This window comes from Anomaloglossus baeobatrachus, chromosome 12 (genome assembly GCF_048569485.1).
Source record: "Anomaloglossus baeobatrachus isolate aAnoBae1 chromosome 12, aAnoBae1.hap1, whole genome shotgun sequence".
Classification (NCBI taxonomy): domain Eukaryota; kingdom Metazoa; phylum Chordata; class Amphibia; order Anura; family Aromobatidae; genus Anomaloglossus; species Anomaloglossus baeobatrachus.
In genome coordinates, this window is record NC_134364.1 from 128,662,519 (window position 1) to 128,676,092 (window position 13,574).

A 13,574-nucleotide genomic window follows, 5' to 3' on the forward strand; every position below is an offset into this window, starting at 1 on the left:
AAAAATGGTTCATATCTCGCAAGCCATATTTCCGATAAATATGGCAACCATAAAAATGGTGTCTCCGCATGCAGACGATGCCGGCACACCCTTTTTATGGGAGCAGGACATTGGGAAATGCCCCAGGCGTGATATCAGCCAATGGGGAACTGGCAGACAGGTCATGAGTCCCCTCGTTCTGTAGCTAAATTCATAACTGTCACAATGAGAGCATTGGCGTCCGCCTACGACGCTCCCAGGCAAAGTTATGGCCCATATTCCAGGTTGGGATATTGTCCATAACTCAAGCCAGGGGTGGAGCAGTGCTCCCTGTGAGGTCACGAAGGTAGGAGGGGACCTGGATTTGGCCAGGTTGATAACCCTACTTCGGCCATTTTCCAGGGTTCTTCTGCTCGGGGGCCTGGTTGGGAAAGACCTGTGAGGGAGTTCCTGGAAACCTGGTCTACAGCGCCCCCCTGTGGCCAGACGCAACAAGGTAACTGCTGGAACTGTGTATGCCTGTTTGTAACCCATGCTTTGATTGTAACTGTACTCTGACATATGTATATTCTGTAGATTCCCTATTGTATATATTGTAGTTTCTAGTGCGCTTTAGGCTGATTAAATTATATAATTAATCTTGGGCTGTTCTGTTATCTCGATCTTGAATCCCACGTCTGTGTGTTCGGCTAATAGTTACCGTAAATCGGTTGGTGGCAGCGAATTGTGCCAAGGATTATTGTGGGGAGGCCAGTGAGATTCGGGGAGATTTTATATATTCCGCCCGCGGAGGTCGGGGGAATATATACCTTACTCTCACCGGGGACCCTTCAATAATCGGCATAAGTAGTATAGCGGCCTCCTTGCTTATGGTCGGGCAATTCCATAATTGGCCTGACTATAAGAGGGGCGCTAGAGAGCGCGTCACGTGCTCTGTCTGTCGGTCGGGAGGTATAAAGGAGGGGTGACCCCCACTTGTTACCCCCCGATTGTGACGTACTGGTAGCCAGCGCGGGGGATTTCTGAGTGACCCCCCCGGTGGTTTGTGACAGACTTTATTACGGACTTGCCCCTGTCCTCCGGACACACAGTCATATGGGTCGTGGTGGATCGATTCTCCAAAATGGCTCATTTCGTCCCTATGACTGGACTGCCCTCTGCCCAGGAACTCGCTGACGCCTATATACAACACATCTTCCGCTTGCATGGCTTTCCATCACACATTGTGTCCGACAGAGGGACTCAGTTTACCTCCCGCTTCTGGAGGGCCCTCTGCAAACATCTGGGAGTGACTCTGGACTTTTCTTCAGCCTACCATCCTCAGTCGAACGGCCAAGTGGAACGAGTCAATCAGATCTTGACCTCCTTCTTACGTCACTACGTTAACGCCCATCACGACGACTGGTCCACGCTTCTTCCTTGGACTGAATTCTCCCATAACCACCACGTCAGTGAGTCCTCCTCCAGCTCTCCCTTCCATGTCGTTTACGGACTTCAGCCTTCCGTCCCATTACCTGTATCCTCTTCCTCGGATGTCCCTGCTGCTGATGCTGTAGTCCGTGACTTTTCTACAATTTGGGACTCTGTCAAGACGTCTCTTGGACGTGCTTCCCTGCGGATGAAGAGACACGCAGACAAGAGGCGTCTGGATCCCCCGTGTTTCTCTCCAGGAGATCTGGTCTGGCTTGCTTCCAAGTACGTCCGATTGAAGCTACCATCATACAAGCTGGGTCCTCGCTACATCGGACCGTTTAAGGTCATCAGCAAAATAAATGAGGTCTCCTACAAGCTGCAGCTTCCGGCCACGATGAGAATACCCAACTCCTTCCACGTCTCCCTGCTCAAGCCGGTTGTCCTTGGTCCCTTCTCCGCTGCTGCCAGTTCTGCTCCTCCTCCTATTGCTGATAATGACATCTATGCGGTAAGGGATATCGTGGCCATGAAAACCGTACGGGGCCGACAGTTCTTCCTGGTGGACTGGGCAGGGTATGGTCCTGAAGATAGGTCCTGGGAACCCCGGGAGAATGTGGGTACTCCTCTGATACGTGCCTTCCTGTCCCGGTTGCGGGGAGGGGGGCGTGGGGGGGGGTACTGTCACGCTCCCCGGGTCCACTGACGTGTTTCCCGGCTCCCCTGCCCCGCTCCCCGGCTTCCCTGCCTCGCTCCCCGGCTCCTCTATCAGGCGTCCCCCGCTCCAGCCTCCATCACCTGCGCTCCCCAGGCGGCTCGGTCCCCGCTCCCGGCGCCCGTCGGCAGCTCTGCTCCAGGCCGGCTCCCCTGCTTCCTGTTCACCGCTCCCTGCCCTGGCTTCTGGCACCCGGGCCTCGCGCATGCGCATTAGGGCGCGCGGTCATTGACCCTTTCTTAAAGGGCCAGTGTCCTCCAACAGGATATTGAAGGATCAGGTACTGGGTATATAGGGGGATCCTTTCCAAGTGGGCGGGGCCTGTTCTTCGTGTTTTGCTAAGCTAGGAGTCAGGTCTCCTTGTGTCTTGCGGTATACTTACCTCTCTCTCTCCTAGAGCCGCTCCTGCCACGCCATCCGGTCCTGACGATTCCCGTACCCCGAACGGTGACTGTCCGCCATCCCGTCAGTCCGTACCATCTCTGATCCCTGTGGTGACCCGTCTTCTCGCTCCGTCGGTTCCGGACTCTGCCTGACAACATCTCGGCCTCCGAACCTGAGCTCCGTCACCCGGACTACCTTCGGTGACTCCGTGGTCCCAGGGACTTCTACACTCCACTCCTTGGAACGGACTGTCCTACTACCTGTAGTGCTCCGGCTACCGGACCCCTTGCCTTCAGTGAGGTGTTCGGCCCAGTGGATCCACCTCCTGGGTCTGCCCGTCCACCTGGCCCTAACAGCAGGGAGCAGGGAGCCGGCAGCACAGGCAGCGTGAGAGCGGCGGACGCTGGTAACGAAGGTAAATATCGGGTAACCAAAGAAAGGGCTTCCCTTGGTTACCCGATGTTTACCTTGGTTACAGCTTACCGCAGCTGCCAGATGCCGGCTCCTGCTCCCTGCTCGCTTCAGTTCGTCGCTCTCTCGCTGTCACACACAGCGATGTGTGCTTCACAGCGGGAGAGCAACGAGCAAAAAATGAAGCAGGACATTCAGCAACGAGCGGCGACCTCACAGCAGGGGCCAGCTCGTTGCTGGATGTCACACACAGCGACAGCGACGGGACATCGCTGCTACGTGACAGAAAATGGTGACGTAGCAGCGACGTCGTTGTGTGTGACACCACCTTAAAGGACCTATGACCCGAACATATCTCAGATAAGTGATTGTTTCTCTGGTTCCCTCCACTATTTAATGATATAACCCCATAGGTTCTACCCGATAAGAAGGGAGATCAGGGATATCATAGGAGGGAAAGCCGCCGAGGAATCGGGGCACCTTTTTACCTTTAGGGTGCATGTAACGTTAGTTATATCTCCATTGGCAGGTAGAGGACAGAGAGATTGAGGGTCATCTAGACACTACCCCTTTAGCAATATTGTTTATTTAATATACTGAGTTATTAACAGTTTTTGTTCCCTAGACAGGAACTTTATTTGGCGGTCCCATGGTCCTGGGATTTTTTGTGTGTGTAATTTTTTCACAGGTGGAATGTTTAGTATTTTCGTTTAATATTTCTTTATTATTTCAAAAGTTTTCATATAACAGAAGATAAGAAATGCATAAGGGTCTTTCATGTTACCCAATGTTACAGCATATAAAGATTATAAAATAACCTATGTCTTGAAGTCTCGTAAAACGTATGGTACTATGAAATGTATCGCAAATCATGTGGAAGGTAAAATCTGTATAACATCCTATAGAACATCTTAATTTTAACATGTACTAATCTTCTATCTTTATATTTATTCCGTGTAAAGTGTTAAAGGCAACTCCTTCTGTATAGTCTGGTTCAATAGGTATGAAAACATGACCCTATGTATATCAATTAGGTGAGAAAGAGATATAGAGAGAGGGAGAGAAAGATAGGTAGAGAAAAAGGGAAGGAGGGGAAGACATGGGGAAATGATGGGGGGGGGGAGGAGAAGGTCTGTATTGTGATGCCGCGCCACTCCTGTGTCCGGGAGCCCATCCCGGCTTCTTGAATATTTATTGTGATAGAGCGCCTGTGAGTAACCAGGTTTGGAATTGCTGTGTTTCTCTATACTGAAGCCACGGGTACCAAACCGAGAAACACAAGGAGTCTTTCCCTTCGTCAAACGCTCTCAACTCCTCCAGACGCCGCAGGCTATCCATAGCCTCTACCCAGTCTGCTCTCCTCAATGTACAGGGGGATCTCCAATGCCTCGGTATGATTTGCCTCATTGAAATCATAAAGTACGAGAGCAAGCCTTTCTTCGCCTTGGAGACTGCCCCTGTATACATTGATAAGAGGGCCACTTCCGGTGAGGGTGTCACTTCCGTGTGATGTAAATGGTTATAGAGAGCAAAGACATCTTTCCAAAGACCCTGTATCCCTGGGCAGGTCCACCAGATATGTAGCATTGTGCCCACTGAGGTCTTGCACCTCCAACAGGCGTCAGATGCCTCTGGGAACATTTTATGTAGTCTGGCGGGTGTCCTATACCACCGTGAGAGGATTTTATAATTGAGTTCCTGCATTCTACAAGAAATGGTGGATTTGTGTGTTAGGTTAAATGACTTACACCATTGTGCCTTGGGAAAAGTCTGGCACAATTCTGTTTGCCAATGTCTAACGTAGTCAGGCAAGTCGTCTCCTCCACCCCCCTCGGGCACTGCTATGTTGTAGATTATTGAGACTATGTGAGGGGGTGTTTCTCTAAGGAAGCATAGTTTTAAAAATGGAGTCAGATCCTTATGTATCTCAGATCCCGGAGCCAGAGAATCTATGAAACTACGTAGTTGTAGATATTGGAACCAGTAACCTGGTTCCCGTGGCCGGTCTCCAAGCAGGGATATCAGTGGTTTGCATCCCTGTTGGGTAATTACGTCTTTAACTCGTGGAATCCTTCCCATTGGCGTTGAAATCAGTCTGGGATGAGGTTCGTGAAACCAGCATTGAAACGCGGGGTTGCCCACCAGAGGCGTCATAGGACCCGGTTCTCCTGTCAATCTATATCGTCTATTGGCTGTCCTCCACGCTGTAGCCAGGGACAAGAGGATCGGGGAAACTCCCAGGGTCCCAAGGTTAGTTCTAGATGACAACCAGAAGATTCCGTGTGCCATATTCGGGCATAGGTCACATTCAATCTCCACCCACAATTTTCTGTCTTTACTGTGCAGGAGATCCAATATGCAACCACCCACCGCTGCTGCGTGATAAGCTTTAAGATCTGGGAGCCCCGCCCCTCCGTCCCAGCGAGATTTAGTCAGCATTGAGTATTTCAGTCGGGGTTTGGTGCCACGCCATATAAAATTGCTGATCATCTTCTTTAACTTGAGGAAGACAGTTTCTCCTAGGTTCAGTGGGACAGTTTGAAACAGGTATAGTATTTTAGGTAGGACATCCATTTTAATTGTATTGACCCTGCCGAACCAGGAAATGGGGAGGGTATGCCATGCTATGAGGTCTTTGTGGATATTTTTTAAAAGGTCTGGGAAATTGTAATTATATAGATCTTGGTGGTTGGGAGAAACCCTGATCCCCAGATATTTAATGTAATTGCTGGCCCACTTAAAGGGGAAGGCGGGTTTGAGAGTATTCTCTTCTACGGATGGTAGCGATACATTTAAGATCTCTGTTTTTTGTAGGTTTACTTTAAAATTGGAGAGTCTGCCAAAGATCTCAAACTCCTGCAGTATGTTGGGCAAACTAGTCTTCGGCTGTGTCACATATATCAAGAGATCGTCCGCAAATAGTGCTAATTTATGAGATGTTTGTCCTATCTGTATCCCTTTTATCGAAGGGTTTTCCCTGAGTGCATTTGCTAAGGATTCCATTACCAGGATGTATAGGTATGGCGATAGGGGGCATCCCTGTCTGGTACCGTTTCTAATATTAAATGGAGCTGACAGGCGTCCGTTCACGCCCACTTGTGCCGTTGGTTCGTGATATAATGCTTTTATCCATTGTAGTAAGCGCGAACGGACGCCGATTGCCTGCATTGTGGCTTCTAAAAAAAACCAATGGACTCTGTCAAATGCCTTTTCGGCATCTACTGTCAAGAGGCACATTGGGATTTGACGCTGACGTGCCTGGGCCACTAGGGACAGGGTTCTAATAGTGTTGTCCCGTGCCTCCCTCCCTGGGACAAATCCCACCTGGTCTTTGTGGATTAGTTTGGGTATGAGGGGGCCTAGTCTCAGGGCTATCATTTTAGAGTACAATTTAATATCCACATTTATTAGTGAGATAGGTCTGTAATTAGAGCAGGTCAGTGGGTCCCTGCCAGGCTTGGGGATTACAGTTATTCGGGCTTGGAGTGTCTGTTTAGGGAACTGGCATGTGTTGGTTATGGAATTGAAGGCTTTCAGCATTATAGGGCTGCAGGCCCCTCCACATATTTTGTAAAACCGGGGGGTGAACCCATCAGGACCAGGGCTTTTACCCACTTTAAGGGTTTTAATGGCATCGCTTAGCTCTGTGTCTGAGAAATCCTCGTCTATGTCTTCAGCTACCGCATCTTCAAGGGGGTCTGGGGCATATTTGTTTAAGTATTCCCAAATGTCGCGATGTCTCGCATCAGGTGATGGGGTATGTGGGGATGGGATGTTATAAAGTTTTGTATAGTAGTTTCTGAATTCTTCTAATATGTCAGGGGTGGAATGTATCTGGGTACCTGTCTGTGAGTTTAACGCTAATATTGGGGTTTGTGCCTGTCTGGGGTGAAGGGTCCTGGCTAACAATCGTCCACTTTTATCTCCAAACTCAAAGATATTCCTACGAAATTTATCTCTGATACACAGTGATTTTTGGTCAAGGATAGATAATATTTGGTGGCGGATAGTAGAAATTTCCGTTTTAATGGTGTCACTGGATTTGGTTTTGTTTATCGTTTCTTTATGGCCTAGTTGTGCTAACAGTTCTTTTAGTTCCCTTGCACTTTCTTTTTTAATTCTTGATCCATGGGATATGCAGACCCCCCTGATCATACATTTCAACGCTTCCCATTTGACCGGGGCAGGTGTGGGATCTGCCATATGATCTATTTTGAAGTTTGCAATGGTTTTATGAATATCCTCCAGGCATTGCTCATTCTTGAGCAGGTTGTCGTTCAGTCTCCATGTGTGTCCCACCCCCCCCCATATCTCTCACCCCAATTTCCCCATATACTGGTGCGTGGTCCGACCAGAGAAAAACATCCATTGAACAACCCGGGGATTTGTCTAGCAGGTCGTGGGATATGAAAGTGTGGTCTAGTCTGGTGTAGCTATTATGAACTGTGGAATGAAAACTGTAGTCTCTGATTCCGGGATGTAAGACCCTCCAAAGATCGACTAGTTTAAGGGATGTTAGTTCTCGTTTTAATCTGCGTAGTGCCGAGGAGGGGATTGCAGACCTACCAGAGGACGAATCCATGGCTGGATCCAGCACAAGGTTGAAGTCTCCTCCCAAGATGATACAGGTGCCACCCGCAAACTCTGCCAGCTTCTCCAGAGTCTCCACTCCAAAGGATACCTGGTCCTGATTTGGGAAATAGATGTTAGCGATTGTATAAGTATTATTCAGGAAAGATATTTTAAGAAATAGCCAGCGTCCCTCCGGGCTAGTGAGCGTGTCGAGAACTGTTGGCTGGAATGTCTTGTGAAAAGCAATGGAAACCCCACATGCCTTCTTGTTGGGGTGTGGGCCATGGAACCATGTCGGGTAATTCTTGGTTTTACAGTTGGGAGTGTTGGAGGCTATGAAGTGTGTCTCTTGAAATAGGGCTATTTTAACTCCCTTCCTGTGCAGGCGATATAGGATCTGACTTCTCTTTTCGGGTTTATTTAAGCCTTTAGTATTGTAAGTGCAAAAGGTGAGGTGCGACATCACAGGAAAGGGTAGGCAGGGTATAGGGAAAACCAAGGGGAGAAGAGAAAGAGCAGAGATAAGATAGTGGTGAAAGGTAAAATTAGATAAGCTAAGTAGCTAGGGTGCCTACTGATCTTAGGTATCTACTGGTAGACTATTGTCTAATGTGGCACTCTGCCACGTCCCTAATAGAGGTGCGGGAAAGCCTACGGTCTTTCAGGAACTCCCTTCTGCGGCGAACGCCCACAAGTAATATAAATAACAATCAACGTATACAGTCTAGTAGTGATTAATCACTTTTCCATTCCCCTCCCCCACACCCCCAATTACTTGGTGTGTTTTGGGTATGGATCGCACATCGGGAGGAGAACACGAGGCTATCAACTCAATATAAAATGCCATTAAACCAGAGCTCAGTATCAGATCCAGATGTAAAGAATGAAAGGGGGAGCAACAGATTGAGTGAGACAATAAAAAAAAATAAATATGAAGTGGTGTAGGGCAAATGACCAGGGGGGAGGACGTGGGGAGAAGTGGGAGGACGGAGTGTAGGAGGCGTATGGAGTGGTGTATGTAGAGAGCATGTCTAAGAGGGGGGGAGAGGAAGGAGGTAGAAATTAGTGTAGGGCATGTGTCCTTTGTAAGTATGTGTGCTGGGGAGGGAAGATGGGTTGAGTAGAGTTAGTTTGTAGGAAGTAGTGCGCTCATAGAAGGTGTGTGAAGAGGAAGACGCAAGGTGGGAATGATACGAAGGAAGAGGTATCAGGGGAGGGGAGAGGGGGCGAGTGGAGGGGAGTAGGGAGAGAGAGAAGGAAAGAGAAGAAAAGAAGAAGAAAAAAAAAAAAAAAAAAAGGGGGGGGGACTAGGAAAGTAAGCGTGAGGAGAGAAGATACTGATACATGACGCTCTATGAACAGGTAAGCAGTCCAATACAATCAATTTATATCTCGCCTCCTGGTTTTCCAAGAAGTTTTTGTCCTTTTCTTTGGATGGTCAGCGATATTCAGCGGTGTATATCACGGGGGGATCCTCCACCCCTTCTCTTCTGGACTTGTCGCCAGTGCTCTCTTGGTGGTAAGGGTGCAGGGCCCCCCGGGGTTGGCCAATCTGGCAGGCTGATCATAGGCAGTTCAAAAGTCCCTAGGAAGTTGGGGAGGTCTCCCAAGGACCGGAAGACCGCCGACTTCCCATTTTTCTTTGCTGTGAGTTGGAACGGATATCCCCAGCGATAAGGAACATCCTTATCTTTGAGGGATTGGAGTAGTGGTCTTAAGGCCCTGCGTAGTTGCAGTGTCCTCCGTGCTAGGTCTGGTAGGACAATCAGAGGTGTCCCTTTATATGTACCCGCTCCTTTCTCTCTGCATCTTTGTAGTATGGCCTCCTTTTCTTTATAGAAGTGGACCCGACATATCACATCTCTTGGTCTGGCCGGATCAGGAGATTTGGGGCCTAGGGATCTGTGGATGCGGTCCAGTTCTATGCGTTGTTCTGGGTCGCGTTGGAGGAGACGGGTAAAGAATTTTTGTGCCCATTCATCCAGCTGTGGTGGTGCCACTGCTTCTGTGAGGCCTCTAATTCTTAAGTTATTACGGCGATGTCTGTTTTCAATATCGTCTAAGTGGGTCAGAATGTCCTGTATCTGGGCCGTGTGCTCTGATAGGACTTGTTGATGTGATTCTATATGGGAAAATACCTGTTCCTGCACCTCTTCTGTAGCTGCTACACGCTGGCCAATTTGTTTGATTTCTGATTGTATAGAGGCCATGTCTTGCTTATGGGATTCCCTCAGTTTCCCCAGCAAAGAGTCCATTTCCTGCCTGGTTGGAATTGATCTGATATGTGCTTTCCAATCCCAATCTTCTTCTTGCTCCTGTGTCTGGTCTGATTTATTCTTCTCTCCCTTGTTTCTGCGGGTGGAGGTGTTGGAGGGGGGGGATCTTTGTTCTTTAGGTGATGTGTGCTGTTGTTGTGGTATTACAGGCTCCTCTCCGGGTGTCACAGATCTGCTTCCCATGGCTGCTGGGGTCTGCTGTATCACAGAGCTGGGGCCCTGCTCTGCCTGCAGTTTATCTGGCAGTCGCTTTTGTGGCTGGGACAGGGGGTTTTCAACACTCCCTTCTGTAGTGTCCTGCTGTGCCTTATCTATGTTTATGGCTGAGCTGGCTGCTGTTAGGGTACCTTCACACTTAGCGATGCAGCAGCGATCCGACCAGCGATCTGACCTGGTCAGGATCGCTGCTGCATCGCTACATGGTCGCTGGTGAGCTGTCAAACAGGCAGATCTCACCAGCGACCAGTGAACAGCCCCCAGCCAGCAGCGACGTGCAAGCGACGCTGCGCTTGCACGGAGCTGCCGTCTGGAAGCTGCGGAGACTGGTAACTAAGGTAAACATCGGGTATGGTTACCCGATGTTTACATTAGTTACCAGCGCACAGCTGTGTGTGCAGGGAGCAGGGAGCCGCGCACACTGAGCGCTGGCTCCTTGCTCTCCTACCATAGCTACAGTACACATCGGGTTAATTAACCCGATGTGTAATGCAGCTACATGTGCAGAGAGCAGGGAGCCGCGCACACTGCTTAGCGCTGGCTCCTTGCTCTCCTAGCTGCTGTACACATCGGGTTAATTAACCCGATGTGTACAGCAGCTACATGTGCAGAGAGCCGGAGCCGGCAGCACAGGCAGCGTGAGAGCTGCAGATGCTGGTAACTAAGGTAAATATCGGGTAACCACCTTGGTTACCCGATGTTTATCTTGGATACAGCTTACCTCAGCTGTCAGACGCCGGCTCCTGCTCCCTGCTCGCTTCATTTGTCGCTCTCTTGCTGTCACACACAGCGATCTGTGTGTCACAGCAGGAGAGCGGCTTTGAAGAAAACGAACCAGGGCTGTGTGTAACGAGCAGCGATCTCGCAGCAGGGGCCAGATCGCTGCTCAGTGTCACACACAGCGAGATCGCTAATGAGGTCACTGCTGCGTCACAAAAACCGTGACTCAGCAGCGATCTCGGCAGCGAGCTCGCTGTGTGTGAAGCACCCCTTATGTGAGGAGACAGTGAGGTCGCTCCTCTGCATGTTTGCTCAGCGTTATCTCCTGCCTCAGTGTCTGCCGGCGCCATGTTGGAGAGAGCAGAGGTATCAGGCTGGGAGGCTGAGGTCCCGAAAAAGCGGGTGATATCTGTACCTTCCCCCTCTGGAGTCTGTACACTCGTCCCCCGTCCTCTCCTGCGTGCCATTACTGATCCTGGACCCGGTGAGTGCCTTTGAAGTGTGAGAATTCACCGCTGGTATGTGGGAGCTCCTTCTTACAGCATCTCAGTGTGCCATCGGCTAGCTCCGCCCCCCGAATGTTTAGTATTTTAATAAGTTTAAATAAAAGTGTTTTTATGTATACTAATTGAGGTAGCTTTTGAGGTTAAATATTTGATATACTACCTTTAGGGTAGTATACATAGGGGCAGTATTATAGTAGTTATATTCCTGTACATAGGGGCAGTATTATAGTAGTTATATTCCTGTACATAGGGGCAGTATTATAGTAGTTATATTCCTGTACATAGGGGCAGTATTATAGTAGTTATATTCTTATACATAGGAGCAGTATTATAGTAGTTATATTCTTGTACATAGGGGGCAGTATTATAGTAGTTATATTCTTGTACATAGGGGGCAGTATTATAGTAGTTATATTCTTATACATAGGAGCAGTATTATAGTAGTTATATTCTTGTACATAGGGGGCAGTATTATAGTAGTTATATTCTTGTACATAGGGAGCAGTATTATAGTAGTTATATTCTTGTACATAGGGGGCAGTATTATAGTAGTTATATTCTTGTACATAGGGGCAGTATTATAGTAGATATATTCTTGTACATAGGGGTCAGTATTATAGTAGATATATTCTTATACATAGGGGCAGTATTATAGCAGTTATATTCTTGTACATAGGGGGCAGTATTATAGTAGTTATATTCTTGTACATAGGAGCAATATTATAGTAGTTATATTCTTGTCCATAGGGGCAGTATTATAGTAGTTATATTCTTGTACATAGGGGGCAGTATTATAGTAGATATATTCTTGTACATAGGGTCAGTATTATAGTAGTTATATTCCTGTACATAGGGGCAGTATTATAGTAGTTATATTCTTGTACATAGGAGCAGTATTATAGTAGTTATATTCTTGTACATAGGGGGCAATATTATAGTAGTTATATTCTTGTACATAGGGGCAGTATTATAGTAGTTATATTCTTGTACATAGGGGGGCAGTATTATAGTAGTTATATTCTTGTACATAGGGGCAGTATTATAGTAGTTATATTCTTGTACATAGGGGGCAATATTATAGTAGTTATATTCTTGTACATAATGGCGGTACTATAATAGTTATATTCTTGTACATAAGAGCAGTAATATCAGCATTACCATGGTATGTGCTTGTTACTCACAGTGAGGACATTAGACAACTCCTGCTTCAGGATCTCCCAGAACTCCTTCTTGTTCATCTTGTCATGTTTCCTTCCTTTCTTGGTATACTCGTAATATTTATGGACCAAAGTCTCAATAGCGGATTCTAGTTCGCTGTAGCCGGACGCCATCAGTGCACAGGGCTGAGTTCCTACTGGTAGAGCAGTTTGTTAGTCTGCGACGGCCCGGGAGATGGGCAAGTTCTGTATTACATATAGGGGTTAATTTAATATAATAGATTTTATCTGTTTAATCCCCAGAGATGTATAATCATCATGGAGAAACAGACGATGACATTGGTATTATTTATAACCTGACCGACTTGTAACACAAATTAAGAAAACAGGTGTTGCTGGTCCTGCCTGTGATCTTGTCCATGAGATTCAGCTATCACCAATAATCCCCCTTACATAGTACCCCCCGGCTGTCAGCCATTTCCCTCCATATCATATTCTACCTGTCGGTCACATTCCCACAGATCCCCCTGCCCCAGCAGTACCTGTATAGGGCACACACACATATATATATATTACCTGGATATAACTCCTGGGGTTCGGTCCTCTGGAGCTGGGATCTTTCTGTTTCCTTCATCCTGGCTTCTTCTTTTTATTCACCCTCAGGTTCCTCCCGGGTGCTCCCATTGCTTATTAGTCCAAAGCTCAGCCCAGAGCACGGAAGTTTGGGAGTAAAGTGTGTCCTCCCTCACCATGTGCGTTGGTGTATACAGATGTAGCAGAGCTGTGTATTACCTGTGGTGTTATATAGGGCAGCAGGTAATGACTACAACATTGTCTGTACCCGGAGATTGATCGTGGCATACAGTGCAAGTGTTAGGCTATGTCTTTGTTTTACAACTCCTGATATTCTTATTAAATGGAGGCTCTTTGAGGTGGCTATCAGAGGCCCACATACAGTACTAATGGTATTATCCAAAAAAAAACATAGAAAGTGATTTATTTATTTTTTAATTAAACAAAAAAAATCCCCTAAGGCAGGAGTGGGGAACCCATGGCTCGCGAGACAGATGTGGCTCTTTTGCGCCGCATCAGGCTCACAGACAAATCTTCCGGCTTGTAAGACGCACTTTTTTTTCCCTCTAAACTGGGGAAAAATCATCAAACATTCATCTTACAAACTGCATATTGCTTACCGGGGCAGCAGTGGTGGCACATGGTCAGCGATACT

General features: G+C 47.8%; 2 protein-coding genes across 5 annotated transcripts in view; one reads left to right on the plus strand and one right to left on the minus strand.

Annotated features, from left to right (window-relative positions):
* The window catches only part of LOC142257800 (uncharacterized), a 42,964-nt gene extending 29,948 nt beyond the window's left edge, over window positions 1-13,016 (minus strand). The window contains exons 1-2 of one of the 2 annotated variants that reach the window (XM_075330016.1): window positions 12,923-13,016; window positions 12,371-12,543 (exon numbers count right to left, since the gene is read on the minus strand). In XM_075330016.1, the coding sequence (XP_075186131.1) occupies window positions 12,371-12,543; window positions 12,923-12,980 (231 nt within the window). In that variant the 5' untranslated portion in view covers window positions 12,981-13,016. The remainder of the gene's footprint in view (window positions 1-12,370; window positions 12,544-12,922) is intronic. The other variant, XM_075330017.1, reaches the window with a different exon arrangement.
* Window positions 1-13,574, plus strand: part of S100A1 (S100 calcium binding protein A1) — a 71,932-nt gene that overhangs the window by 15,064 nt on the left and 43,294 nt on the right. The window contains exon 1 of one of the 3 annotated variants that reach the window (XM_075330018.1): window positions 10,967-11,167. The exons of 1 other annotated variant lie outside the window; for it this stretch is intronic. The gene's annotated coding sequence lies outside the window, so the exon portion shown is untranslated. Of the gene's footprint in view, window positions 1-10,966; window positions 11,168-13,574 lie in introns of those variants that run through there. One more of the 3 variants, XM_075330019.1, reaches the window with a different exon arrangement.